The 27,421-nt window shown below is 65.8% G+C and overlaps 2 protein-coding genes across 19 annotated transcripts in view; one reads left to right on the top strand and one right to left on the bottom strand.

Moving 5' to 3' along the window:
• On the top strand, positions 1–14,082 carry LOC121060014 (unconventional myosin-Vb-like). Of its 3 annotated transcripts, none has more exons than XM_040537344.1 (38): positions 1–47; positions 1,034–1,144; positions 1,399–1,561; positions 1,646–1,790; positions 1,924–2,080; positions 2,227–2,367; positions 2,523–2,604; positions 2,785–2,886; positions 3,116–3,228; positions 3,308–3,573; positions 3,758–3,839; positions 4,062–4,202; positions 4,281–4,403; positions 4,706–4,789; positions 5,012–5,014; positions 5,270–5,419; positions 5,518–5,615; positions 5,747–5,833; positions 5,909–6,020; positions 6,281–6,492; positions 6,599–6,755; positions 7,028–7,267; positions 7,858–8,067; positions 8,191–8,284; positions 8,400–8,530; positions 8,713–8,826; positions 8,975–9,202; positions 9,280–9,374; positions 10,714–10,900; positions 11,068–11,161; positions 11,355–11,489; positions 11,644–11,795; positions 12,039–12,128; positions 12,398–12,548; positions 12,926–13,196; positions 13,281–13,455; positions 13,584–13,664; positions 13,747–14,082. In XM_040537344.1, exons 1-38 carry the CDS (start codon positions 21–23, stop codon positions 13,906–13,908), a joined length of 5,166 nt encoding a protein of 1,721 aa, XP_040393278.1. In that variant the 5' UTR covers positions 1–20; the 3' UTR covers positions 13,909–14,082. The 3 variants fall into 3 exon arrangements, with proteins under 3 accessions (XP_040393278.1, XP_040393276.1, XP_040393277.1); XM_040537342.1 differs by having other exon boundaries at positions 8,400–8,545; XM_040537343.1 differs by lacking the exon at positions 5,012–5,014 and having other exon boundaries at positions 8,400–8,545.
• Positions 14,083–14,395: 313 nt separating this feature from the next.
• Positions 14,396–27,421, bottom strand: part of UNC13A (unc-13 homolog A) — a 31,384-nt gene continuing 18,358 nt past the window's right edge. For 6 of the 16 annotated variants that reach the window (XM_040537326.1, XM_040537327.1, XM_040537329.1 and 3 more), the window contains 20 exons: positions 27,137–27,270; positions 26,830–26,915; positions 26,459–26,585; positions 26,276–26,372; positions 26,002–26,145; positions 25,428–25,511; positions 25,110–25,187; positions 24,787–24,875; positions 24,503–24,655; positions 24,262–24,385; positions 23,044–23,049; positions 21,232–21,270; positions 20,362–20,391; positions 19,284–19,340; positions 19,089–19,169; positions 18,832–18,979; positions 18,209–18,265; positions 16,899–16,991; positions 16,589–16,748; positions 14,396–16,146 (listed from right to left, as the gene is read on the bottom strand). In XM_040537326.1, coding sequence (XP_040393260.1) covers positions 15,858–16,146; positions 16,589–16,748; positions 16,899–16,991; positions 18,209–18,265; positions 18,832–18,979; positions 19,089–19,169; positions 19,284–19,340; positions 20,362–20,391; positions 21,232–21,270; positions 23,044–23,049; positions 24,262–24,385; positions 24,503–24,655; positions 24,787–24,875; positions 25,110–25,187; positions 25,428–25,511; positions 26,002–26,145; positions 26,276–26,372; positions 26,459–26,585; positions 26,830–26,915; positions 27,137–27,270 — 2,076 coding nt within the window. In that variant the 3' untranslated portion in view covers positions 14,396–15,857. The remainder of the gene's footprint in view (positions 16,147–16,588; positions 16,749–16,898; positions 16,992–18,208; positions 18,266–18,831; positions 18,980–19,088; positions 19,170–19,283; positions 19,341–20,361; positions 20,392–21,231; positions 21,271–23,043; positions 23,050–24,261; positions 24,386–24,502; positions 24,656–24,786; positions 24,876–25,109; positions 25,188–25,427; positions 25,512–26,001; positions 26,146–26,275; positions 26,373–26,458; positions 26,586–26,829; positions 26,916–27,136; positions 27,271–27,421) is intronic. The other 10 variants (XM_040537334.1, XM_040537331.1, XM_040537339.1 and 7 more) reach the window with 5 other exon arrangements.

The raw sequence follows: 27,421 nt of genomic DNA, 5'->3' as shown, positions 1-27,421 counted from the left end.
GTGGCAGAAGTGGGGGGACCATGGCAGCAGGGCAGCCCTACGGGCAGGTGAGGCTTGGTGCTGCTGGGGGTGGCACAGGGTGGTGGGGAAAGGGCTGCCAATGCTGCCCCCCCCCCCCCCCCCCCCCCCAGCACCTCTGGGACTGCTGCTGGTCCCTAGGAGGGGGTACCCAAAGCGCAGCCCCCTTTGCGTCCCCTCCCCAGCCTGCTTGCTTTGCATTTGCTGGGCTGTAGCAGGGCAGTAACATGGGTGCTTCCAGACCTGGGGGGGGTTTGCTGCCTGCCGAGCCCCCTGGGTTTGCAAATTCAGCAGCAGTAGCAGCAGGATGGCTTCGCCAGCCCTGGCTCCTGGTGATGGGCTGAGGTGGGAGCAGGATGTTAGAGCAGCAGAGGGCTCCAAGGTGGTGTGTGGAAGCCATGAGGTGCTCCCTGAGCCTGGCAGCAGCACTGCAGCCATTAGAGGAGCTTTTTCTCCCTTTTTAAGCTCACAATATGGCCTCATGCCTGCCTGCACGGAGCAGTGGGGGCACCGGCCCCCTGGAGCAGCCCTCGTTCTCTGCAGGCTGGCAGAGCTGCTGCAGTGGGGTCTGGGAGTTGCGGGTTCCCCATCTCTGAGCATCCTGCAGTGGGGCAGGACAAGCCCTACAGTGCAAGGACAAGGGGTGCTGCCGGCTGGGAAGGGAAAGCCACGGGGCTGGGTCAGAACAAGGAAACTGGGGCTGGGGTATCTCCCCGGCTCTGTTTCTGGGGTGCCGGAGCCGGTTTTGAGCCCCTTCTTGCAGAAACTTTCTGGTGTCAGGCTCTGATCTTCGGTGATCCTGTGGCAGTAGCCCCAGTGCCCTCTTGCACATCTGGGCAGGATCCCTGCTGGCAGGAGCAGCAGGTCCATGGGGCACCCGGTGGTGATGCTGAGCACCAGGCTGCTGCCTCTGAGAGCCACGGGGGGCTGCGATGCCCAGCTCAGGGCTGTGTGCATCTCCTGTCCCATGTCTGAGGCCATCTGCTGGGACCTTGTCCATTCTGTGTCCCCACAGGGTGCCCGGGTCTGGATCCCTGACTGCGTCCAGGTCTGGAGGGCGGCAGAAATAACCAGAGACTACGAGGAAGGAGATGCCGTTCTGCACCTCTGCCTGGAGGATGGCTCGGTGAGGCTGGGGCCTTGTGGCCCCACGGGTCCCTTTGCTCACTGCGTGGCCAGGCATCCTGAGCTGGGTGCTGGGGCTCACTCTGTGCGCCCAAACCAGCCTGGGTTCCTCACTGGGGAGCGCAGAGGCCGTGGATGTGCCCAGCGGCTTGTCTGCTGTCTGAGTACTGCGTGCTGTGGCCACATCCCCTGCCTGTGCTGCCACCATGGGGCCACCTGTCCCTGCTCAGCACTCATCCTGCCCCGTCCCCGCAGATGCTGGCTTACCCCATCGAGTCCCAGCTGCCGCCTCTCTGCAACCCCGAGTGCCTCTCGGGCAAGGATGACCTGGTGGCCCTGAGCTACCTGCACGAGCCAGCCGTGCTGCACTCGCTCCGCGTGCGCTTCCTGGAGGCCAATGCCATCTACACCTACTGCGGTGAGCCCCCTGCACTCCCTGTCCCCCTGCACGCTGGGATGAGTGCCCTCATGCCCCTTTCCTGTGCACGCCCCCTTCCTCCAGGTATCATCCTGGTTGCAATCAACCCCTACAAGCCGCTGCCCATCTACGAGGAGGAGGTGATCTACGCCTACAGTGGCCGGGAGATGGGGGACATGGACCCCCACATCTTTGCGCTGGCGGAGGAGGCGTACAAGCAGATGGTGAGGTGAGAGCATCACCATGGGGGGGTCCCGCTGCTGGAGCAGCCCCCCAGGTTGTGGTGGGGCAGGGCTGAAGCCCCCATATGGCCCGTGGAGAACCTTCCCCATGGGGCATGGGCTCGTGTCCCCCTCCTGCAGGTTCAGGAAGAATCAGTCCCTCATCATCAGCGGCGAGTCGGGCGCAGGGAAGACAGCATCAGCCAAGTATGCCATGAGGTACTTCACTGCCGTCGGGGGCTGCCTGGGGGACTCCAGCATGGAGGAGAAGGTGCTGGCCTCCAGTCCTGTCATGGAGGTGGGTTCCTGCCTGCCCCCAGGCTCTCCCTGTGCTCCTTGTGGCCTTGCATCCCTGATGTTCCCCCCGGTAGCATGGGGGGGTGGAGGGGACTGAATATCTCCGGAGCACCTGGAGATCTGAGGCCACCTAATGCCTCCTGCCAGGCCTTTGGGAATGCGAAGACGACCAGGAATGACAACAGCAGCCGCTTTGGGAAGTACATCGAGATTGGCTTCAGCCAAGCCCATGTCACTGGGGCCACCATCAAAACCTACCTGCTGGAGAAGTCCCGCGTCACCTTCCAGGTGGGTCTTGGGGCGGCACGGGGACGGGGCTGTGCAGGGGCTGCCTTGCTCCTCCTGGGTCAAGCTGGGAGAGCGAAGTGTCCCTTGTCCCCAGTCTGGGGCCTCAGCACCGCCCTTTTTGGGGACCTGAGGTGACCCAGCTGCCCTTCCCACAGGCAAGAGCAGAGAGGAACTACCACATCTTCTACCAGCTTTGTGCCTCAGCTGCCCTGCCTGAGCTGCAGGGCCTGGGTCTCCGTGAGTACCCCAGCCCCGTAGCATGGCGTGGGCAGTGCTGGTGTTCCTGCCGTTCCCCAAAACGGGGACAGGATTGGGCTGCCAGCTGGGTGCTGTGCATGCTCTGCACCACAGGATGAGGGGGGCTGGGGGGCCTGGTGGGGCAGTGCTGGTTTCACCGCCCGCACATCTTGCCCGCAGGTGGGGCAGAGACCTTCTACTACACCCGCCAGGGTCGGTGCACTGCCAGCACCGATGATGCAGCTGACCTGGACAGCACACGGCATGCCTTCTCCCTCCTGGGTACTGTCCTGGTGGGGCACGGGGTGGGGGGGGAGACTGTGGGGGTGGGCAGGGCCGGTCCCCATCATCCCACTACCCTCACCCCATTGCTGGTGGGAGCACCAGGGATGGACACCCCGGTGCTGGGGAGCCCAGATATCTGCTGGCTGTTCCCATCTCCCCAGCCTGTGGGATATGGGGTTCCCCCCAGCACTGGGGGCAGCCCCTCATGCCCCCACTGTGCCTGCAGGTGTCCCTGAGGCCGACCAGCTGGAGCTCTTCTCCGTCCTTGCTGCCATCCTGCATCTGGGCGACATCGCAATCAGAGGGAGGGACCGCCATGGGGATGGGTGCTTCGTGGAGGTGAGCGAGAGCTCGCTGTGCCTGGCCACATCGGGACCCGCATCCCAGCGGTGCTGGTGACACTTCTGTCCCTCTGCAGCCCGCTGATGAGGCCCTGGGGCAGTTCTGCACGCTGCTGGGCATTGAGGAGGCACAGGTCACACGCTGGCTCTGCCATCGCAAGCTGGTGACCGCTGGCGAGACCTACCTGAAGCCGCTCTCCAGGCAGCAGGCACTGGACTCCCGGGACGCCCTGGCCAAGCACATGTACGGGCAGGTCTTCAGGTGGATGGCGAGCAGGGTCAACCGTGCCCTGCGGTCACCGGAGGGCCACCACACCTCCATCGGCATCCTGGACATCTACGGGTAAGGATGGCTCTCCTCTGCCATGTCGTGTGGAAGTGTGGTCCTGCTCCTGCTGTGGGTCTGTGGCCACCAGCTGGGTTGTGGGGCAGTGCCTGTCCCTGCAGTGAGGCTGGGTCCGTGGCCACCTGCAGCTCCTGGATGGCTGGGGCGGTTCTGCCCTGCTCAGCCGGGTCTCTGTCCGCAGGTTTGAGATGTTTGAGTTCAACAGCTTTGAGCAGTTCTGCATCAACTACGCCAACGAGAAGCTGCAGCAGCTTTTCAACCTGGTGGGTGTCACCCAGATGTCCCCTCCAGCACCCTGCTGTGCTGGTGCCTCTGGCTTTCTGCCCTGGGGATGTGGCTGGACACGGCCCAAGAAGTGCCCCTGCCCCAGGAGAGGGGCTGCTTTGGCACCCTGTGGGAATCCAGGTGCTGCCTGCAGCCAGCCCGGTGACCGGGCCACCTCTGCCCCATCTCATCTCATCCTGCTCTCCATCCCTCCCTCTTAGCATGTCTTCAAGCTGGAGCAGGAGGAGTACGTGACCGAGGAGATCCCTTGGGTCTTCGTCGATTTCTGTGACAACCAGCTGTGCATCGAGCTCATTGAGGGCCGCCTCGGCATCCTGGACCTGCTGAACGAGGAGTGCAAGGTGGGTGTGAGGCACTGGAGCAGGTCACTGTGGCTGTCCTGAGCCCTCGGCCACCCCTCCAACCCCTCTGCCTTTCAGATGCCCCAAGGCAGTGACGGGAGCTGGGCACAGAAGCTCTACCAGACCCACCTCGGCAGCTCCCACTTCCAGAAGCCCAAGAGGCCCATGGACGCCTTCATTGTCTGCCACTTTGCTGGCAAGGTAGGAGAGCTGCAGTGGTGGTGGTACCTCACTGTGTGGGGGGCTTGGCAGCACCCAGCCTGACCCTCAGGAGCTGCTGGGGGCATCTCCTGGCTGGTGGCATCTCCTGCAGCCTCTGCCCTCTCTGTGCTGGGCTGCAGCTCCAAGGGCAGGAATTAGAGAAATTAGGAGGTCCTGCGGTGGTGCCATCAGCAGTGTGGCCACAGCCAGCCCTGGCTCCTGCAAGGGTCCTTTCCAAGAGCCCTGCCCCAATCCAGGCTGGGAAGCCCCTAACGCTGGTGCTGGTGTTGTCCCCCTGCCAGGTGGAATACCAGTGCAGTGGGTTCGTGGAGAAGAACAGGGACACCATCCCTGAGGAGCTGGTGGGGCTGCTGCGAGCCAGCAAGGTGAGAGCCAGCCCCACGGGTGCTGGAAGGGGTGGGTGTTGCAGGAGGTGGAAGCCACGCAGGGTGAGCCCTGCGTTTGTTGGGGGTGGTGACCCATGGTCAGGCTGCCCTGTGATGTGGGTGCCCCCATTTTATTCTCCTGCCCTCGGGCTGGGGTGTGCTGCTGCTCCCACGTTGGTAACGCTGTCTTCTCCTCCCCTCTGCACCGTGTGGCCCTGGCAGAAGGTAAGGGACATCCAGGGGGAGAGCTCTTGTTCAGCTGGGAGGGTGCCCACGACTTGCCCTTGGGTTCCCTTAGGGGGCAAGTGGGGGGGGCACAGCTGGTTTCTGCACATCTGGGGCATGTCGGGGCTGTGGCAGTATCAGGATCCTGCATGGGGCTGGCCTCTGGGGCCACGTGTCCTGCTGGTGCTGGCTCTGGGGCGGTGTGGGGTGCTGCTTGCTGCAGGCCCACCCTGCTCACGGCTCTGCTCCATGCAGTCTGCCCTGCTCGCCGAGCTCTTCCTGGAGGATGGGGATGGGGCTGTGTCCCTGCAGTCCCGCAGGTCCAGCGGCCCCTGGCTGCCCAGCCGCCCCAGCCGCAGGTCGCTGCCCAGCAGCCAGAGGAGCAAGAAGTCCATCTCCAGCCAGGTACAGGACGAGGGAGCCCTGAGCCCTGCTCTGTCCTGGGGGACACCCCCCTGGGCCCTGCCTGCTGGCCCTGACCACCTTCCCGTTGTGTTCCGCAGTTCAGAGCCTCCCTGAACCGGCTGATGGAGATGCTGGGCAGCACCACATCACACTACATCCGCTGCATCAAACCCAACGACGGGAAGCTGCCCTTCGTGTGAGTGCAATAGGGACGCTGCGGGGCTCTGCTCCCCCCCCTCTAAGCCGTGTCCCTCCTGCCCTACGTGCCTTGGTGCACGCCTGGATGAGCTGCATGGGATCAGTTTGTTTTTTTCTTTTTGGCCCCAGGTTTGACTCCAGGCGAGTGGTGGAGCAGCTGCGAGCCTGTGGGGTCCTGGAGACCATTCGGATCAGTGCCACGGGCTACCCCTCCAGGTACCCCCTGCTTCCCCGGCACCCCAGGGCTCCCCCTGGCCAGAGCACCCCCCTGATCCCCTCTGTTCCCCACAGGTGGACATACCAGGAGTTCTTCGACAGGTACAGGGCTCTGGTGAGCAGAGAGGAGCTGGTGGGTGCTGATGTGAAGCAGAGCTGCAGCCTTGCCCTGGGGAGGCTGCTCCAGGTAAGGGCTCTGCTCAGGGGGTGCAGCTGTGGTACGTGAGCATCCCTTGTAGATACTTTTTCCCATCTTTCTTCCAGTGTGTGTGTACACGCCCAGTGGGGTGCAGAAATGGGTGTAATATTGATGGGGAGGAATTCGGATTCCCCCAGCCACTGGGGAAGCTGAGCAAGGAAGGCTGGGTGCATACAGAGTATTGCTTTGGAGGAACCTGGCCAGGGTGTGCCTCCTCCCTGGTTCTGACTCCCCCCTTCTGCCCCCAGGACCCCAGCAAGTACCAGTGTGGGAAGAGCAAGGTGTTTTTCCGGGCCGGCCAGGTGGCCTACCTGGAGGAGCTGCGGTACCGGCGGCTGCGGGCAGCCTGCACCCTGCTGCAGCGGCACCTGCGGGGCTGGCTGGTGCGGCGGCGCTTTGGGCGGGTGCGTGCTGCGGTGCTCTGCCTGCAGCGCCATGCCCGGGGCCTGCTGGCCCGCAGGTGAGCGGGGCCAGGGCTCTGAGGGAGATGCAGTGAGCAGAGACCGGGCTCTGGGGTGGGCTGGGGGCTCTGCTGCCCTGCACCCAGCTCCTCGCCTCCCCCACAGGCTCGCCACGATGCTGCGGAGGAGCAGAGCTGCTGTGGTGCTGCAGAAGACTGTGAGGATGGTGCTGGCCCAGCGCTCCTACCTGCGCACACGCCGGGCTGCTGTCACCATCCAAGCCTTTGCCCGGGGCATGTTTGCCCGGCGTCTGTACCAGCAGGTAGGAGCCTGGCAGGGTGCTGGGTGGCCCCGTCCTGCGGTGGGGAGCCCCTGCCCCATGCAAGTGGGGGAGCAGCGTGCTCTCGGTGATGCTGTCACCTTCCTGACATCTTGGTGACAAACTGGCTGTTCTTGCCATGCTGCTTGGGGTCAGTTGGCATCACAGCACCTCTTGGTGACAGCGTGGCACCAACCCCACTGTCCCCAGGTGAACAGGGCTGCTATTGTCCCTGTGCCTGCTGGCAGTGCCACTGCCCCGTCTCTCCCTTGCAGATGGTGTGGCACCAGAAAGCCGTAGTGATCCAGGCAGCTGTCAGGGGCTGGCTGGCCCGGAGCCGCTACGCCCGGCTGCGTGGGGCTGTGCTCTACCTGCAGTGCTGCTACCGCCGGGCGCGGGCACGCCGGGAGCTGCGGCGCCTGCGGGCGGAGGCGCGCTCGGTTGAGCACTACAAGCAGCTGCACAAGGGCATGGAGATCAAGGTGATGCAGCTGCAGTGCAGGCTGGATGAGCAGGTGGGTGCTGCAGCCTGCTTCGGTCCTGCCTTTGCCAGCCAGTCCCTGTATAACCAAAACCATAGCCCTGGTCTGCCCCATCCTGGCTGTGGAGCTGGCCCTGCAGGGCGCATGTCTCCAGGCAGGAGTACTGCATCTAGGGGTCAGTGCTGGGTTTCTGATGCACCCTGGGGATGTGCTGGTGCCCTCCTGGGTGCTTGGGTGGGCACAGCCTCACAGCACAGCAGCGTGTGCTGGAACGGCTCCGGCACAGCGCGTTCTCCCACCGGCCACATCAGCTGCCGCCATCTGGGCAAGCGTCTCATCTCCGGCTGCCACCGCTCCAGCTCCAGGGGTGGCTGCGGAGTGTGAGGGAGGGCCACCGCTGTGCTGCCCTGTCCCTGGGGATGGAAGCAGCCAGGAGGTGGGGAGCGGGATGCGGAGGCATGGCAAAGCTCACAATGCGTGGCTCCATCTGGGATGGTGCCTGATGGAGAGCTCTGTGTGGTGGTGGTGGTAGGTGGGGTAACCAAGGCTCAGGGCTCCCACTGATGGGGAGAAGGGGACCCAAGGGGATGCCCCCAGCACCCCATAACCTGCTCTGACTCCAGGCCCAGGAGAAGCAGCGGCTGGCGGAGCAGCTCTTGGCACTGAACACTGCCCATGCCGAGGAGGTGCAGCGCCTGCGGGCAGAGATGCAGGGGCTGCGGGAGGACGCGGCCCGCGATGCCCAGGTCCAGCAGCTGCAGGAGCGGCTGGCCGAGCTGGAGAGGCACAGTGCTGAGAGCCGCCTGGCCCAGGAGGTTGAGGAGCTCCGGCAGGTCTGTCGTGGGGATAGCTGGGGCTGCTCTTGCTCTACGGGGACTTTCCAGGGCCCTGAGCCTGGTGCTGAGTGCCCACACAGGGGTCCCTGGGCTGTACTGACCCCTCTGCTTCTCCCCCAGCGCCTGGCAGAGGTGGAGGCCATGAAACTGCATCTGGGGGAGGAGAGAGATGCCCTGATCCAGCGCACCTTGGAGCAGTCGCAGGATCTGGAAGGTAGAAGGGTTCCCCTGCCCCATCCTGCACAAGGCTGGACCTGCAGGCCCGGTGTGCCCCCCATTGCAGGAGTTGCATCCTGTCCCCAGCCCCGTGTGTCCCCTGTCCCCTGTAGAGCAGCACCAGCGTGCAGCGCGGGAGAGCCGGGGGCTGCAGCAGGAGCTGGAGGAGGAGCGGGCGCGCTACCAGAGCCTGGTGAAGGAGTACGCCCGCCTGGAGCAGGGCTACGAGAATCTGCGGGACGAGGTGGCCTTCCACAGGGTGAGGGGCTGGGGGGCTCGGGGTCCAAAGCCACTTTCCTTTAAGCTGCGGGGCCGGAGGGCTGAGCTGCCCTGTCCTTGTGCCCCATCCTGGGGAGGGGACAAGTGGTGTGCCAGCCGGTGGGTGTTTGGGGAGCGGGACACCAACCCTGCCCTCCTCCCCCTTAGCAAAGCACCTTCAGACGCTCCCCTTCGTCCGAGAGCTTCCTGGGCTCCGAGAGCAGCTACCTGTCCTCCATGTCCACCGCCCCATCACGGGAAGGCTCCGACCAGCAGGCTGAGGTAGTGGGGACAGCAGTGGGGCTGGCAGGGTGGGGGTGACAAGTGGCCTGTCTGTGGGAGCCTGTGGGGCCAGCTGTGTGCCCACCTGGGGGTGTTTGCAAGGATTTCGGCCCCTGGCTCCCCCACCAAGCCCCCTCCTTGCACCCAGGGGCCAGAGGAGCGTTGGCAGCCGGTGCCTGAGGCTCCCCAGCCCGCGGGGGAGCCGCTGCCCAACGGCAGCGCAGGGCAGGACCCCTTGGAGCAGGCGTACCTCCTCCTGCTGGGGCAGCTCAATGCTGTCACCGAGGAACTGGCCCGCACCCGCGAGGAGCTGCGGAGGAGCAAAGCCTCTGCCGAGCACGAGGAGAAGAAACCCCTGGACTTCCTGAAGCGAAGGGTGGGTTCCTGCCTCGCTGGTATGGGGCCGGGTGGGGCTGTCAGGGCTGCTCTCACCCTGCCCTGCTCTCCTGGCAGAACATCGCCGGGATGCTGGGGCTGGGCAGGAGCCCAGAGAAAGCAGCGGACGATGACTTGAAGCACGCATACGATGCTGTGCAGGTTGCCAACAAGTGAGTGTGGCTCCAGAGGGGGTCTGGCTGGGGCTGGGATCCCCGCAGTGGGCTGCAGCATCATGGGGTACTGCTGGGGGCTTCCCTGCTGTTCTGGCCAGCTGCAGTCACCTCACCTGTGCAGTGCTGTGATGTTGGGCAGCTCCAAACCTCCAAAGCAGCCGTCTACCCACCTGCATCCTCAGCTCCCCTTCCCTGCTGTGCTGCATCCTCCTGGGAGGCTGGAGCTCCCCAGAATGGGTGCACCCACCCCACAAGCTTGCTGGGTGTCCCCAGCCTGTTTCTGGGCTGGCCTTGGTGCATCCAGAGGGAAGATCAGGGTGGGGGGAAAGTCCCAAGCTCGCAGGCTTTGAGGGACAAATGACACCCTGAGGGATGGGGTGTGATAATTCGCAGCACCATGGAGTGGTTTGGGTTGGAAGGGACCTTGAAGCCCACCCCGTCCCACCCCTGCCATGGGCACGACCCCACCACCAGCCCAGGCTGCCCCCAGCCCCATCCAGCCTGGCCTTGGGCACTGCCAGGGATGGGGCACCCACAGCTCCTCGGGGCAGCCTCAGCCAGGGCCTCACCGCCCTCAGGGGGAAGAATTTCTTCCTAACAGTTCATCTAAACTTATCTAAACCTACCCTCTTCTAGTTTAAATCTGTTGCCCCTTGTCATATCAGTACATGCCCTTGTGAAAAGTCTCTCCATCTTACAAGTCCCCTTTAGGTACTGGCAGGCTGCTGTGAGGTCTCCCTGGAGCCTTCTCTTCTCCAGGCTGAACACCACCAGCTCTCCCAGCCTGTCCTCATAGCAGAGCTGCTCCGTGGCCTCCTCTGGACTTGCTCTGGCAGGTCCCTGACCTTGTGCTCCAGGTGGGGTCCCACAAGGGCAGAGCAGAGGGGCACAATCCCCTCCCTCGCCCTGCTGGTCACCCCTGGTGCAGCCAGGGTGCAGCTGGCTTCCTGGGCTGCGAGCAGGCGCTCCTGGTTCGTGTCCTATTTCCCATCCACCAGTACCCCAAGCCCTTCTCCACGGGGCTGCTCTACATCCCTTTGTCCCCCAGCCTGTGCTGATGTTTGGGACTGCCCCGACCCAGGTGCGGCGCCCTGTGCGTGGCCTCGTTGGTCTGCACGAGGTTCCCGTGGGCCCACCTCTGAGCCCTGCCAGGTCCCTGGGGATGACACCCCGTCCTCCTGGGTCTGCACCCCTCAACAGGGTGCGTGCACGTGCTGAGGGTGCACTTGACCTCGCTGTGTGTCACTGACAGTGAAAATGACAGCACGGGGCCCAGGGCAGGCCAGGCAGGTGACACCGGCCTGGCTCGGTGACTCGGGTTCCCCGGCACACGCAGGCTGCTGGCGAGCCAGCTGCAGGAGGAGAAGCAGCAGCACGAGGAGGAGGTGGAGGGGCTGCACCTCGACATCCGCTCGCTCAAGCAGCTGAGCCAGCAGCAGGCAGCCCTCATCCAGGACCTGCAGCGGCACCAGGGCCAGGAGGGGCTGCAGCACCACGTCGTGCGGCTCAAGGAGGAAAACTGGGTAAGGGGGGGGGGGGACAGGGCTTGGACAGCTCCCCCCACCCCATAGTGAGCTGCAGCATCCCACTGGGGAGCAACGCAGGGGACCCAAGGCATCCCCCAGCTCCGTACCCCATGAGTTGGGTGCTGGTGGGGGTGGCTGAGCCTACAAGAGCTGTCCCTGCCCAGGAGCTGACCCAGAAGCTGGAGAAGCAGGAGAGGACCACTATGAAGCTCCAGAAGCAGCTCAGAGCCTATGCAAAGCAGATCCAGGACTTCACGGGTGAGCGCCTGCATGGGGGGGGGCATGAGGCTGGCTGGGGTGGGGGGCGGGCTGGTGCATCACCCAGCCTCAAGGTGGGGACAAGGGCACCTCCAAACCCCAGGGAGCTTTCCTTGGGCTGAGCCAAAGGGACCTGCTCCAGGTCCCCTGGCCCAGGACACAGCAGGATGTAACCCGTGCTCCTCCCCACCAGTGAAGAGAGAGACCACCGGGCTGGGGCAGGAGCCAGCAGCGTCCCAAGCAGTCCCATCCCCACCGGGGCTGTCCCAGGCCATGCTGGCGTGGAGGATGGAGGACGAAGGGCGCATCATCAAGGCTATCATCACAGGTAGGGTTTGGGTGGACAGGGACCCCATTACCCAACAAAGCAGCTTGCTCCCTACTAGGGTTTCTTCCCCAAAAGATGGTCTCATCCTTCCCACCTCACTGGGGCAGCAGCCTGCACCCTCCAGCTCTCTGTAAGTGTCTGCTCCCCCCTGCAGACTACCGCCCGCAGAGCAGCCCAGGGGCACTGCCGGAGCTGCCAGCCTTCCTTCTCTTCCTCTGCCTCCGCCATGCAGACCACTGCCGTGATGAGCCGCGGGCCTGCTCCCTGCTGGATGCGGCCATCAATGCCATCAAGAGGGTGATGAAGGTGCTGGGCCTGGCCGCCGGGGGGGGGATTTGTGCTGAGGAGCAGGAGCTCTGCTGGCCAACATGGGGGGGAGGCACTGGGTCTGCAGCCTGGTCCCCAGGGCTTTGTGTGATGGAGCTGGGGAGTCCAACCTGAGCATCCCCTGGGGCTTGGGGGGGCTTGGAGAAAGCGTGGGGTGGGGGTGCTGGCATTGCTGGAGCCTCGCTGACCCCCCACTGTGCTCACTTCCCCCCCCCCTTGCAGAAGCACAGCGATGACTTTGAAGTTGTGGCCCTCTGGCTGGCAAATACCTGCCAGCTTCTGAACTGTCTGCGCCAGTATGGCCGGGATGAGGTAGGGCTGGGCTGGGGAGGGGGACATCACACCCCTACACCCTTCCCTGGGAAGAGTGGGGGCTTTGGGGACTTCGGGAAGGGGGCAATGAGGCTTGTCCAGGGCTGGGGCTGCATCCCAACCTGGGTGTGCATGGGGATGTACAGGGATAGAGCCAATGTTCTCATCCCCCAGGAGGGTTGGGGGGGGGGGTACCCCTGTATTTTCTTCTATTTCTATTTTTTTGCCTCCCTCCTGGGGCTGTCCCCCTGACCTGGCCGTGCCCCCAGAGCTGCTCCCAGGGGAACACGGCGCGGCAGAGCGCGCACCGCCTGCAGCACCTGGACCTGCAGAGCACCAGCCGCAGCCTGGGCGCCTTGGCTGTGCAGCTCTACCAGCAGCTCATCCGCACCGCCGAGAAGCGCCTCAAGCCCATGATTGGTAAGGAGGGGGCTCGGGCAATGGGGGCTGGGAGCTGGGGGGCTCACAGGACCCCCATCCTGTGATGCTGGCTTGGGGAGGGAGCACTACACGAGAGCAGCCTGGTATGCTGTGCCCAGAGGTGGGCTTGGAATTGGGTCTCCATGGGGTTCTCCTGCTCCCCGAGCCTCCTAGCTTGGAAGGGGGAGCTGGAGGGGGCTCAGCACCCCTGGGAACCTTGGGCTGCAGCCCTGGGGGACTCCATCACCCCCCTGCCCCACCAGTCCCTCTGTCCCCAACCACGATGCAGAGCCAAGGTGCCCTGCGAAGCACAAGGCAGCACCTCCTTGGTCTGACCAACCTTTTCTTTTTTCCTTTTTTTTTTCCTAACCTTCTAGTTTCAGCAATGCTGGAGAGCGAGACCATCCAGGGCCTGGCCTCCTCCTGCCCTCCCGGCCTTCACCGGCCCTCGGCCCCCGTAGCCCACACCCTGCCCGAGCTCCTGCAGCAGCTGGGCTCCTTCTACCAGGTGCTGGGCTGCCATGGGCTGGCCCCAGCCGTGGGGCACCAGGTCCTGCGTCAGCTCCTCTTCCTCGTCAGCGGCACCACCCTCAACTACCTGCTGCTGAGGAAGGACGCCTGCTCCTGGAGCCGTGGCATCCAGCTCAGGTTGGTCCCTGCGTGGGGTTGTAGTGTATTTGGGGGGGGGCTGGGACACTGTGGGTGCCTCCCCCTGACCCCTTGTCACGGCAGGTACAACATCAGCCAGCTGGAGCAGTGGCTGCGGGCGCAGGGGCTGCAGCACAGCGGGGCCCGTGAGATGCTGGAGCCGCTGGTGCAGGCTGCCCAGCTGCTGCAGGTGAAGAAGGCGACAGAGGAGGATGCCGGAGCTATCTGCAGCCTGTGCACGGTGCTGTCACCGCAGCAGGTACTGGGGGGTGATTAGGGTTCACCATCCTGGGGGGCTCCCATCCCACCCCGGGGGCTGCTCGGCCCCCATGGACTGGGAGGCTGGGGTGGGGGGTGGGTCACAGAGGTCCCCTGATGTCCCTCCAGGTCGTGAAGATCCTGCGGGCGTACACCCCGGCTGCGGGGCTGGAGGAACGTGTGAGCCCCGGCTTCATCAGCACTGTGGAGGTAAGCGGCGACCTCGGCTCCGGCCCCCCAGGCTCTGTCCCCACGGGGCCACCCCCTTGCTGAGCGCCGTGTCCCCCCGCAGAGGCGACTGCAGGAGCAGCAGCAGGAGGGAGGTCCCAGCCAGCTGCTGGTGGACACCAGCCACCTCTTCCCTGTGAACCTGCCCTTCGTCGCCTCCCCTGTGCACCTGGATGAGCTCCGCATCCCCGACGCCATCGACCTGGCTTTCCTCGTCCGCCTCTGAGCCCCGTCCGGCCCCCCAGGGGCAGGAGGACGGCAGAGGTTTGGGGCTGCTGCGCTTCGTGGTGCTCCCCTGGGGGCTGTTTGTTGCTGAGACCTGTGGGTACTTTTGTTTTGTGGTGCGGCCACAACTCTTTCGGCCACTTTTTAATCCTTTGGTGTTAATAAAAGTCTTTGCAGATAATTTGGGTGTCTGAGGTTGGCTGTGGGCGTGCTGTTTGCGGGGTGGTGGCCTTGGGGTGGTGGTGGTTGGAGGTGGGGGGGGGGTGTTTAGGCTCTGCCCCAGTCCCCTTTAACCCCTGGGATGAAGTTTGACCTTTGCCCAGGGTAGGAAGAGCAAATCCTGAGCTGCAGGTGGGGTGGTGCAGCATCGCTGTGGTCTTTATCCTTGGAGTTGAGCTTAAAGGGGGGGGGGGGCAGGGGCGATGGGGAGCCCCTGGGTGCCTGCTCCTCCCTCCCCCCAGCACCCGCAGCCACAGCCAAGGGTGTGCTTTTTAATGTCAGTTATAATAAAATATTTTTACAGAGCCCAAAAAAGTCAAAATAGTGCAAAACATCTCACGGTCATGCATCCATGGTAGCCCCCGTGGCGGGGGGAGGTACAGACACAGGGGCATCGGTGACACGGGTACAGGAGCCAGGTGGTCGGTTCAATCACATGCCAAACAGGACCGGGTGGGGAGGGGGCACATCTTTTTTGGGGGGGGGGGGGGAATAGGGCTGGCCCCCCCCCCGGGAGCAGCAGTTAGAAAAGGGGTGTAAACATTGAACAGAAATGAGAGTGGATACCTAAACCCTTTGGTCCCAGGCAAATCCTATAGAAAAAGGACTGGGAGGGGGGGGCTGGGTTACCCTGTTTTGGGGTGGGGAGGGGGCTGAGAGGTATATATTGACCTGGGGGGGCCTCAGGCTTCTGTCCCCCCCGGTGCTGAGGGGTGGCCGTCCCTCTCAGTGCGGGGGGAACACTGTGCTCCCTGTCCACCCCCCTGAGACACGCACACCACTGATCACACAGAAATGGTGGTTAATGGGAAATATGGGGAGGGGGGGGGTCCTATTGGAGAGGGGGGCAAGGGTCTTGCTTGTGCCAAAGAGGTCCCATGGGTGCTGCTGCAGAGACCTTGTGCCACATGGGAGGGTGGGGGTGGGCAGTCCCTGCTCACCAGAGCCAAGGGAGATGGGTGCCCCCCGGCCCATGGGAGGGGGGGTGCCCCCCACCCTGGCACCGTGGGGGGGGGGCAGCGGGGCCACCCATGTGGCGGCCAGGCAGGGAAGACAGGATAGGGGCCGGGGGCTGCTCCCTGCTGCTCCCGACCCTGGTGGTGCCGCTGCCGGCCAGGGGGGAAACTCTGTGGCGGGGGCTGTGCCCACCGGCCCCCCAGCCCCTATAGCCCTTCGGGGTGCGGGACACAGCCGCGTCCTGCTGCCCCGTGTATGTACAGCTATTTACATATGTACAGGGCGCTGGGCGGGGGGCCCCTGCCCCTGGTAACACCGGGTGGGGGACAAGGGGCCATCGCGCTGTGCCAGCCTGGAATGACCCCCCCCAACCTCCCACTCCCCCCATCCCGGTGCTTCCCTTGTGTCACTCAATGAGGTTTTGGGCCGGGTGGGATGGGGATGGGTCACTGGGGTCCCTCCATCCCAGGTTGGGAAGGGGCAGAGCCATCCCATTGCCCAGCCTGGGGTCCAGCCCTTCCCTGCAGCCCCCCAGCCCCATCGGGGTGGGACGGGGGGGTGCTCGTGCTCAGCGCTACCACCCAGCGAGCCCAGCCAGGGAAGGGATGGGGGGGGGGGGGTCCAATGCTGCCCCTGCAACCCCCCACCCGCACCGGGGCCGGGCAGGCGCCTCCTCTCGTGGCCGCTCTTATGGCTTATACATGGCTGGAGGACGCTGCAGGCCAGGGGCTGGGCTGGGAGGGGGGGTCCGGGGGGGGGGGGGGGGGGGCGGATTTAACTGCTGCCCTCCTCGGCCGAGCGCGTGTCGGACTTGAGCTTGACGAACTCCTTGGCCACCTCGTCGTTGTTGCGCTGGGAGAGGATGCGGAGCACGGTGAGGCCGGTGTCGTCCATGTGGATGCGGCGGCCCAGGGGCAGCCAGCAGGCGCAGCTGGCGCGCTGCAGGATGTCGCGCAGCTGCAGCACGGCGATGCCCACCGTCCGGTCCTCCCGCGCGAAGCAGTAATCCTTCACGCACACCTGCAGCTCGTAGCACTCGGGGCCCGTCTCCGTCCCCAGCGTGCTGCGGGGAGGACAAGGGACAGGCGGCGTTGGCACGGGGAGGGGGCTCTGAGACAGCAGCGCATGTGGGTGCTGACCCCCTGCCCCATAAAAATCCTTTTTTGTTTGTTTGTTTGTTTGTTTTTCCTGCTTTCCCCGTGTAGTTTTTGCCAAGGAGAAAATATCCAAAATGTCCCGGCGGGGATGAGCAAACACAGCTGAAGCTGCACAGCGTCCCCATCCCCGTGTCCCCAGGGGTCCCCATCCCTGCGTCCCCATCTCCATGTCCCCAGGGGTCCTCATCCCCATGTCCCCATCCCCGTGTCCCCATCCCTGTGTCCCCGGGGGTCCCCATCTCCATGTCTCATTCCCATGTCCCCTGGGGTCTCCATCCCTGTGTCCCCATCCCCCTGTCCCCAGGGGTCCCCATCCCCGCGTCCCCATCCCCGGGGGCCGCCACTCACAACTGGAAGCTCTCGTTGTACTTGGGCGCCCAGCTGTTGTTCTTGGACTTGGTGGCGAATTTCCTCTTCTTGTCGCTGAGGTGGGGCCCGATGATGTTGACCTCGATGAAGGGACGGAAGATGCCCGACGTCTGCCACTTGAGGTCGTTGGCGGCCACCACTGTGTGCAGGAGGCACCGGAGGCTCACAGGGTGCCACCGCCCACTGGTCCCCCACCAGCCCCTGGTCCCCTGCCACCCGCTTGTCCCCTGCCACCCACCGGTCCCCTGCCACCCGCCGGTCCCCTGCCGTCCAGGCCACCAGCACCCACCTTTAACGGTGACTTTGTGTTCTCCGGTGCCGGGGTGCGTGAAGAGCTCCACGTGGATGGACACCTCCCCGACGGGGTCATCCACGCCAGAGCCTGCGTGGCCGGAGGGGTTGCATGGGGGCAGCGTGAGTGCCAGCCCCCCCCCATGTCCCCAGTGTCCCCTGCCTGCCACCCACCCTGCTGGAGGAGGCAGGTCACCCGCCACCGGGTGGGGACAGATGGGTTGGTCCCGATGCGGCCCCAGCCACAAAGGGTGCTGGGGGCGGCTGGGTCACTGCTGTCCCCCCCCCCCCCCCCCCCGCCCCGAGTCTGTGGGTCCTGGACCCCAGCCCCTTGCCCAGATGGGGCAGAGGTGGGACGGGGCGGGGGTGGCGGCGGGGCAGGTCCCTGCTGTGGGCTGTGGGGGGGGGTCAGTGCTCCAGGGGACCTGACCCAGCCCCTGTGCCACCACCAGGGCCACTAGTGGCCCCACGTTGCCACTCCATCTCGGGGACCACATCCAGCCCCGGGGATCTGGTGACCTGCAACCCCCCCACCCACCCCACCCCCTGAGCCGTGCATGCACCCATGGGTGAAGGAGGGGGTGCAAGGCGGGGGGGGGAGGGGGGGGGCAGGCTCGGTGGGCAAGGCAGGCTCAGGGGATCCGACCGAGCTGGTGGGAAGGAAATAAGAGCGAGGACACGTCCCCAGGTGTCACAGCACGGCGTGTGGGGGGGGGGGCACAGTGCTGCGGCCATGCCACGCTCCATCCTCCATCCTCTGCCCCCCCCCCCCCCGCACCCCATCCCCACGGGCACCCCTGCCTGGGCAGCGCCGCATGCTGAGCCGGAATGGAGGCAATGGAGGGCGGGGGGGGGGGGGTCTGGGTGCAGGAGGCCAAGCAGGGGGGTGCAGACCCGGCCCCCCCCACCCCGGCGGTGTGCGATGGAGGCCAAGCGGGCCCTGGGAGGGGCTGTGCTCATTCCTCGAGGGGGGGCTCGCCGGAGCAAGGCTAGTAATGGTCCTTCTGGCAACGGGGTGGGGGGACATGGGGGTGGCCACGGTGCTGGCAGGTGCCCCCCCCCAGCAGCAGCTCTGGGGACAACGTGGGGGCGCCCCGAGCTCACGAGTGAAGGTGAGCGCCGGCACCTCCAGCTGCGGGGATGGGGAGGGGGCTGAGTGCCCCCAAATTCCTCCCGATTCAGCCCAAAGCGGCTGCGCTCAGTTGGGGTGGGTGGGGGCACAGATCTTGGCGGGGGGGGGGGGGACGGTTACTAGCCCAGGCCGGCGGCTGCAGGCAGGGTGCTGGGGCAGGCGAGCGGTGCACCTACCCTTCTCAGGATAAATCTCTTCACTAAGGGTAAACCTAACACCTTTTCCACCATGAACTAGTGGGAAGGAGAGAGAGAGAGACGGAGACACGGCACGGAGCGGACGGAGAGAGAAGGAGACAACGTGCGTGGGGGGGACAGCAAAAGGAAGGTGGGGGGGGGGGGGGACAGAAAGAGAGAGAAAGAGAGATCAGATCGGGCAGACAGACGCACGGCCGACAGCCGGACGACACTGCAGCGACACGGAGGCGCCGGGCACCACCCCGGCACCCAGGGGTGCTGCGGGCACCCGTGGGACCCCGCCGGCCCCCAGACGGCTGGCACAGGAGGCGCAGACAGGACGGACGGACGGATGTCCCTCGGGGACACGCACAGACAGCACACGCGCGCCCCGGGGGCGCAGACAAGCCTGGCACCGGGGCCACGCTCCTCTTCCTGGGATGGGGGGACGAGGCTGCCCCGGGCACCCCACGGTCCCTCTTTAGCCACAAAACTCATCAAACCCACCCCAGCCTCACGTCCGCAGCCTCCGGGACCCCAGCACCACCAGGACGGGGGCAGGATACGGCCCTGGGAGGGGTGGGAGGGGGAGAAGCAGGCCGAGGGTGGGGGGGGGGTCCTACCCTGCGAAGCCTGGGTCTGCACGAAGGTTTTGATCAGGAGGTCGGTGGCTTGGGTGTAGAGGGACAGGGCGTAGCGCAGCGACTGCAGGTCAGGGCTCTTCTCCAGGAAGGTCTTCTTCAGCCCCACGCCACCAGCGTGGAAGTATTGCTGCAGGCACAGATGGCCATGGGGTGGGGGCCCTGCTTGCTGCCCAGCCCCCCAACACCCCCCCACGGGCACCCCCCCATCTCCCCGCTGCGCCCCAGGGTGCCCTCACCTTGATGGTGTCCAGGGCCAGCTCCACCACGGCGCACTGCTTCGGGGTCAGGCTCTTGGCTTCCTCCCGCACCATGTGGTCCTGCCGGGGACAAATCCTGCCCTCAGAGAGGGGCCTGGCCAACGGGACCCTGCAAGGGGGACGGTGCCACTCGCCCCGGCACCGAGGGGACCTGAGGCCCCCCCTGGCCCTCACCTTCAGCTTGGAGAGCTGCCCCAGCTCCTTGGCCGCGTTGAAGATCATCTGCGTGCCCTGCGGAGAGCAGAGAGAAGGGAACTGTGCTGGTGAGCGGCTGGGCTGCGAGGCTGGGTGCGCTGCTGCCTGGGGGCTCCCCGGCCCCCCCCCAAGCTCCGGGGGGGGGGGGGACTCCTCTGAGCCCTCTGGGCTTCCCCAAGAGCCCAGGACACGGTGATGAGGGGGCTTGGGGACACCAGGGCAGGATGTCACCCTGGAGCCAGGCACCGCACACCCTGGGGTCCCAGCCTGCTCCCCAAGCACCCGCGTCTGTGTCCCCGAGCACGGGGCACTGCTGGCACCGCAGGGACAAGAGTGCAACGGGGGGCGGGGGGACAGAGAGAGCGCAGGGGGACAGCGGTGGCACCTGGCACCGTCCCCCAGTGACTCATGGTGCTGGTGGCCAGGCCGCATGGCACCCCCCTGCCCCCCCACTCAGGGGACACCACGGCTGGGTGTCACCGGTCCCCACGGTGGGCGCCAGCTGCCCCGCACTGTGCCACCCCCACAGACGGGGACACGAAGCCGTCCCACGGGCAGCACTGGCACGGCCCCAGGGGATGCAGACCCACAGCATGGGAGGGGGTGTCACCAACCCCCGGGTCTGCACCCGCTCATCAGGCTGAGTCCCAGCTCCCCTTCCCAGGCCCTCCAGTGTGCAACTGGGCAAACTGGGACAGAGCCAGCGAGTCCCAGCTCCTCCCAGCACCAGCAGTCCCTCCCAGCAATGAGACACCCCCCCCCCCCCCCCCAAACCGCTGCCTTACACAGGGGTTTGGCCCCCCACACCTTCATTTTGTAACACCCCCCCGACCCCAAATTAACCTTTTGTGGCCCCAGCTCCTGCCCCGTTAACCCTTCCCTTGCTGGCCCCATTCCCCAGCCGGTGAGCAGCCCAGGGATGCGGCTGTCAAACGGAGCCCGACGGGACACGCTACAAAGCTGGGACCCCCCCTGCGGGACACGCTCCAGAGCCGGGACCCCCCCCACCCCACAGCGCACGGGACAAGGACGGGGAGCAGAGGAGCCATGTCCTTACTTCAGTGTGACTGGGCAGCTTCACCCTGCTCTGGAAGAGAACAGCAAGGGACAGTTACAGCGGGCAGCCTGCGATGAGCGTGCCAGGTCTCGTCCCTGGAGGGGGGGTGGGGGGGGCTCGCTCCCTGCCACCCCCGTGGCTGGGGAATTGCGGCCGGCGGAGGAAAGCAGTGGGATGAAGCGGGGCAGGACCTGGGTGTCCCCTGAGTCACAGCACGGGGACAGCGGGGCTGGGCACCGCGGCATCGCCCCGCAGGGTGCCAGTGTGGCTCTCTGGGGCCGTGCTGGCCCCCAGCCTGGCGGTGGGGAGCACCTGGGTGGAGGGAGAGCCCGCCTGCCTGCTCTGCCTGCACAAATGCTTTTGGGAGGGTCGTGGGGCTCGGCGAGCCTTGCTGGGGCCCCCAGGCATGGGGATGGGGGCGGCGGCAGAGATCCAGGGGATCCCAGCAGCACCCTGACCCCCCCAGCACGGCCCAGAGCCCCGTTCCTGAGGCCAGCAGCACTGGGACGGGCTTGTGCCCAGGTTCCCTCATGCTCACGCACCCCGTACCCTGGCAGGATGCTGAGCACCCCGGCCCGGCTCCATGCCCCACGCCTGCCTGGGACAGAAAACACCCCACACACATGGAGGCGGGGGGGGACACACGGCACCACCACCCCCCCGGAACACACAGACACGGGTCACAGCCCCATCCCGCACACGTCCTGGACAACACGGCACAGCGCGACACGACACCACGCCACAGCCAGACAGCACGACAGAGGAAGCACGGACAGGCCCGGGGTGGGAGGGGGTGGGGGGGGGGCCGGGCGTGGGGCCACCAGGGTGGCCCCGGGGCGAGGACACACACGGAGCCCACGGGCTATTTACCTTCTCTGTCCCCTTGCCATGTTTTCTCAAAAGCGTGCCCTGTAGAAGCAATGTCAGAGGTTGAGCGGTGGCGTGGGGGGGGGCAGCATGGGATGGGGTGGGGGGGGACATGGGCAAGGCGTGGGAGCCGCAGGCTGGTGGCGAGGGCATCGCTGAGCTCCTAAGGGATGGGGGGGGCTGGTCCCTCTGTGGTGCGGGGTCAGCGGGGCGCTGGTCCCTCTGGGATGCTGGATGTTGCGCTGATGGGAGACTGATCCCCACCCTGGGGTGCTGGGCTGAGGGCAACTGGTTCCTGCTGGGATGCTGGGCCAGCGGAGGACTGGTTCCTGCTGGGATGTAGGGTCCATGGGGGAACCGGTCCTTGCTGGGATGCAGCTGCTGGGCTCAGAGGGAACTGGACCCCCATGGGATATTGGGCTCAGGGAACAGGACCCCATAGGATGCTGGGCTGTGGGGCAGCAGGAGTCAGCCAGAGCTGTGTGTGGGCAGCCCCTGGTGCCGCACCCCCCCCCCCCACCCACCCCCCCCACCCCCCCACCCCCCCCCTTCACTCCAGCACCAGTGGGTGCTCACAGCACGGGAAGGTGGGCACAGTCGGGGTTTGCAGGCAGAGCTCTGGTCCCAGTGATGGCCCAGTGCCCAGGCCCCACAGGGATGGGGCAAACAGCGGGGTCACACGGCGGGGGGCAGCAGCAGCCTCCTAGGGGGCTTGGAACACGTCTAAATGAGGAGGGGGTAGCGGAGGGGGCGAGAGAGCCTGTGGGGGGTTGGGGCAGATGGGGGGGGGGAGGGGGGCATAGGGGGATGAGGGGTGAGGCGGGGGGGTGAGCAGCACGGTTGGGCCAAGCAGGGCTACCAGGAGGGTTTCCTACCCTGGAGGGAAACTGAGGCATAGGGTGATGGGGGGACAGGAGGACCTTGTGCCCCACAGAGCTGGCACCACACAGACCCCCCGCCCAGGGATGCGGGGTTGGGGGGGGAGGAGGGGGCAGGCCCCAGTTCTTTCCAAATGCTGCTGTTGGAAATGAAAGGCATCGGGGCAACAGGGACGAGTGCTTGTCCCTGCAGATCCGCACCCGGTCGCACCCACGCTGCTGTGCCTCCTGTGCTCGAGGCGGGCTCAGGCCGGTGGGGACGTGGCCCTTCCCTTGCCCTGGACAGCCCCAGACCAAGCAGACGAGGATGGACTGAAGCCGCTCGGTCTGGGCCGTGCTGAGAACCAGCAGCAGCGCCAAGAAAGGGAGCCACGAGTCCGGGCTCCGGTACCCTGCCCGGGGAAAAGCCTCGCGCCTGCTGCCAGCCGCCTGGCTGGGACCTCGTGTCCCAGCACGATGCTCCCCACCGCCAGGGAGCCGCCGCCCTCACCACGGCCACAGCGCGGCCATGGGGAAACTGAGGCACGAGGGGTGAGGAAGAGCCGCCGTCTGCCCGGCACGCACCGCTCGCCCTGCTCCGGCTCCAGTGGCCCCCGTCCCCCCCCAGCACAGAGCAAGAAGTTGGGCTCAGCCCGGCCTTGGCTGCCCCGAACGCGTGGCATTGCCCCAGCTGCCCATCACCGTCCCCTTCCCAGCACTGAGCCTTGCACCCCCCAAATCCAGGCACCCCAAAGGTGTCCGGGTTCTGTCCCCCCACTAAAAACCCAGCTGGGGCTGGTGCCAAGCGGGCAGCGAGAGGACGGGGACCGGCGGGGCGCAGGGGGCCGGAGGAGGGCGCGGGCAGGGCGCTGGCAGCCACACGAGACAGGAACCGGCGAGGCCAGGACCGACACACAGCGGACACACAGACAGACAGACAGGGAGCTGCCGTACTTACAATCATCTGCCATTGAGGGGCGAGCGGAGCAATTGGAGAGAACAACCGTGGCGTGAGTGTTGGCCCCCTCCTCCGTGTCCCCCACCCCGGGTGCCAGCCCCGGCCACCCCCTCCCCGGGGCGAGGGTCCGGGAGCGTCCCCCACCAGCCGTGCCACAGTGCCCGCTGTCAATACCCTGCTGTTAGCACCATGGCCCCATCCCAAGCCGCGCCATCCCTCCCTGCAGCAGCGGGGGTCTCTGCCCAAGGGGACCCGGCTCCAGGGACCTCGCTCGATGCACGGCTCCGACACGCAGCCCTGCACCCTGAGCCCTCCGGGTGGGCATAGCCCTGCTATAGGGACCAGCCATACACCTCCAAGGGCTGCCTCCCCTTGCAAAAAATCACCCAGTGGGGCTTTCAACCTCCCGCACGTCCCTGCCACCTCCCCTTGGCACAGGGCGTGCTGCCACCACGGGGTGGCAGAGCCACACTTGGCTTGGAGGGACAGGGACTGGGATGGGGACCGAGAGCCGGTGGCACCGACACAGCGCCAGAAGCCCCAGAGCCCTGCAGAGGTGACAGCAGCTGGTGGCTCCAGGTCAGAGCCGGACCCCAGCCCTGTGACAGTGACAAAAGCCACCAAGAACGACAGGCGCAGCTGCGTGGCTGGCTCCAAGCCCTTGGTGTCACCCAAGGGGGGACTTTCCCCGTCCCTGCCCGAGAGCCTGGGGGTGCCTCGCTGTGCGGGGGAGGACGGGCGCACAGCACGCTGACATGGAGCCTTGAAGCCTGCAGGAAACCTCCCCCCACAGAGGGACCATTCCTGGGCTTCTCTGCCCCAGCCCCATGTCCCCCTGGGCCTGTGCACCCCCAGCCCCGCAGCGAGGCTCCCCCCGCACCCCCAAATCTCCGCAGTCCCCTCCTGGTGCAGGGCACGGGACGCTGCCCCAGCGTGGAGGGGAGGAGAGGACAGGTCCCCCCCTCCTGGTGCCACGAAGGCAGGCAGGTGACAGTCCGTCGGCGAGGCCAGCTGAGCGGGCGCTGGCTTCACTGGGCACCCAGGTTGAGGGTGACCTTTCCCTCCTCCATCCTGTCCCCAGCCACGAGCTGGGGACAAGTTTGGGGGTGCCACCGAAGCCTGCACCCCTCAAGAAGCCAGCGAGGGGCCCTGGCACCGACGTCCCGTGTGGCCGCAGCTCCAGGGTCCCTGTCCCTGGTCCCCGTCCCTGTCACTCACCGTCTGGTCGGTGAGCGGGGGCAGGACGATGGTCTTCTCCATCGTGTTCATCACCAGCTTCCAGAGCTCCTTCAGCACCCGCTTCAGCACCGTCTTCTCGCAGATCTTGGCGAAGAGCGTCAGGCTGCAGAGGGGACGGAGCTGAAGGTCCCAGCAAGGCCACCCCAGCCCTGCTGGTCCCCCCTGCTTCTGGGGCGGGTTGGGGACATCGGGGGGTCCCTGCGCCCCCCTCCCCACTCACTTGCTGTCCAGGAGGTCCATGATGGGCTGCAGGACGTTGTCGGCATCCTGCGCGACGCTGCTGCAGGTGCTGGCAGGGACGTTGCCGGTGCCCTTCACCTGGCCCAGGATGTCACCCATCTGCTTGACGCACTCCTCGATGTGCGGCTGGAAGCTGGGGACCGCAGCGCCCGGGCGGCTCAGTGTCCCCCCCCGGTGACACCACAGGGTGGCCCAGGCCCCCAGCCCGGCCACGACCACAGCTCCCAGACCCCAGCCCCTGGCCCACCGCCCGTGTCCCCTCACCTGGTGGCAAAGACTCGGCTCAGCTCGTCCAGGACGTTGTTGAGTTTCACCTGCAGTTCCTTGAGGATGTCGCTGGCTTCGGTGTCCAGCTGGAGGGGGAACAGGTTGGAGAAGACAGCAGGGTCCCCAGGGGGCTGCCTCTGCACCCCAAACCCTGACTGTCCGTGCCTGGTGTGGTGGGAGAGCAGGGTGGGACGGTGTGGGGTGGGGTGACCCGTGCAGAAGTGAGGAGCTGGGACCGCTCCAGCGCTGTGGAGCCAGGGAAAAAGCACGGATCTGGCCCCTCGCCGTGGTTCCCCCCCCAGAGACCCCCCGGTACGCACCTCCTTCCCCCCCATGGCTTCAAACATCTTCTCGAGCTGGACGCGGAGCTGCTGGATGTTGTTCATCAGGATGCAGGGCTGGAGGGGCAGGATGGGGAGGGGTCAGCACCAGCACACGTGGCTGCAAGAGCCCCCTATGAGCCCCCCACCCTGCATAGGGGGCATCGGAGCCCCACAGTGCCGAGCCCTCCAGTATTTTGGGGGCCACCATCGGGCACCAAGACCGAGGGCAGGCTGGTCACGGGGACCAGCTCCTGAGCTAGATGACAGCCAGGGCCACCGCGCGGGGACAGCGGCGAGCAGCAGGAGATACGTCACCACTTTCTCCTTCTCCTTGGAGCAGTACGAGGCGAAATCCTTGGAGATGATCTCAGCATACTGCAGCAGCACGTTGCTGATGGTCTGCAGCCGGACAAGAGACAGGGACCGGCCCAGCGAGTGGCAAACAGAAGGAGGAAGGAGGAGAGAAGACCGTGAGTCCCACGGCAGCAAAGCAACCCCCCGAGCTGGGATCCACGCCGGGACCCCCGGCCCCGCGGATGCGCCGGGAGCGTGGGCGCAGCCAGACTGAGCGCACCCGGTCTCCGCGGGCAGCTCCGTGCTGGCACAGGCAGGAAGGCACCGGCTGCCGAGCACGCCTGCAGCTCCCTCCCACGCTGCAGCGAGCCAGTGGCATTTAATTAATTGAGATTAATTAACTAATCAACGCATTCATCAGATAATGGCCCATGCTAGCGAAGCGGGGAGACACACGGGGTCTGGTGGTGGCACGTCCGCTTGAGCAGCGCGCACTTTGTGCTCCACAGCTGGATGGGAGGTGGCAGAGAGGGCACCGGATTGGCACGGGGGGCTGGGGTCCCGGGGGTGCTGGGACCCCCCATGAGCTGCCCACCTTGGCAAACCTCCGCATGTAGTGCCCGACGATCTGTGGGTCGGGGCACTCGAGCTTCTTGATGATCTCAAAGCTCTGGTTGAGCTGGGAGAAGACATCCACCACGGAGCAGGAGAAGAGCGCATGCTCCGACGTCTGCTGGAACTGGGGGGCGAGAGGAAGGGTGAGCGGTCGGCGGGGACGAGGGACTTCAGCCCCAGTGGGGACACGCCGGGCATCGTCCCGCTGCGGCAGCCTGGGATGCTCCTGCACCCATCGGCTGCCCCAGCCTTACCCCGTCCTTCTTGTCCCGCTCCAGCGCTCCATGCAGGAAATCCCGCGACACCTCCTCGTTCTCGTCCAGCCACTGGATAACGAAGGGCTCAAACCAGCTGGAAGAGAGGCACGTCCCCGGTGAGACTGGGCAGCGTGGAGCCGCGAGCCCCCTGCCCGGTCCCCCCCCCGGGGCTGCACTTACGCGGGGTACTCGGGCACGCGGCTCTTGAAGGAGGGCAGCTCGGTGACGTACTCGTTGTACAGCCACTTCACCTTGAAGTGCAGGTTCATGTAGTCGGCACTCTTGCACAGGCGGTGCTTGTCGTGCTCTGCACGGGGAAGGTGAGAGCGCGGGGCGGTTGCTTCCAGCCCCAAACCCTGGCGGGGGAATTTGGGCAGCTCCAGGGATGCCAGGGGGATGGGGAGAAGATGGAAGTGCCTCTTGGGAGGGATTTAAGCTAAGCGTGGTTTTGATGAGGGGTGAAATGGGTTTGCCTATTTCTCCAGAGGAATATTTGAGGTGGCTCCCGCCCAGCTCCTCGGCCCAGCGCGGGGCGGCGGTGGGGCACTCACCCTCCATTGCGTACTTCATGTCCTGCGCAAAGAGGTTCCACATCACCTCGGCGCTGATCTTCCCCACATTCAGCTCCTGGGGGAACCTGGGGCAGGGGGGCAGCATGGGCACAAGGTGCTCAGAGCGTGAGAAGGAGCCCCCGTGACTGCAGACCCAGCCCCCAGCCTCCTCCCTGCTGCCTCAGTTTCCCCAGCTGTACAAGGGATGCTGGACCCCATGTCCAAAGGACAAACCCAGCTTTGCTGGCACATTGTGAGCATCCCCCCGAGCATCCCTTTCTTGGCGAAAAATTAATCGGTGACTCACTGGTTCAGGCAGGGCGTGTAGGAGTTCTTGTCCTCTTCGATAATGGACACGATCAGGGTGATGAGCTTGGACCAGAAATCCAGGTTTTTGATGCTGGGCCCCTGCTCCTCGGGGGGCACCTCTCCCTTCTTGGTCTGGAGCGATGGGGGCACAACAGAGGCTCCGATCACCCGTCTGCCCCACGGGGCTCGCTTTTGTGGCGAGGCTCATGGGGAGCATCACGGGGGGGGGGAGAAGGGAAGGACGAGTGCAGGAGGGTGACAGAGAAGGGCATGGGATGGATGG

The sequence above is a fragment of the Cygnus olor genome, chromosome 26 (genome assembly GCF_009769625.2).
Source record: "Cygnus olor isolate bCygOlo1 chromosome 26, bCygOlo1.pri.v2, whole genome shotgun sequence".
In the NCBI taxonomy this organism is placed as follows: Eukaryota; Metazoa; Chordata; class Aves; order Anseriformes; family Anatidae; genus Cygnus; species Cygnus olor.
Note: the sequence above shows the minus strand (reverse complement) of the source record. Positions and strands in the feature narration are given on the sequence as shown.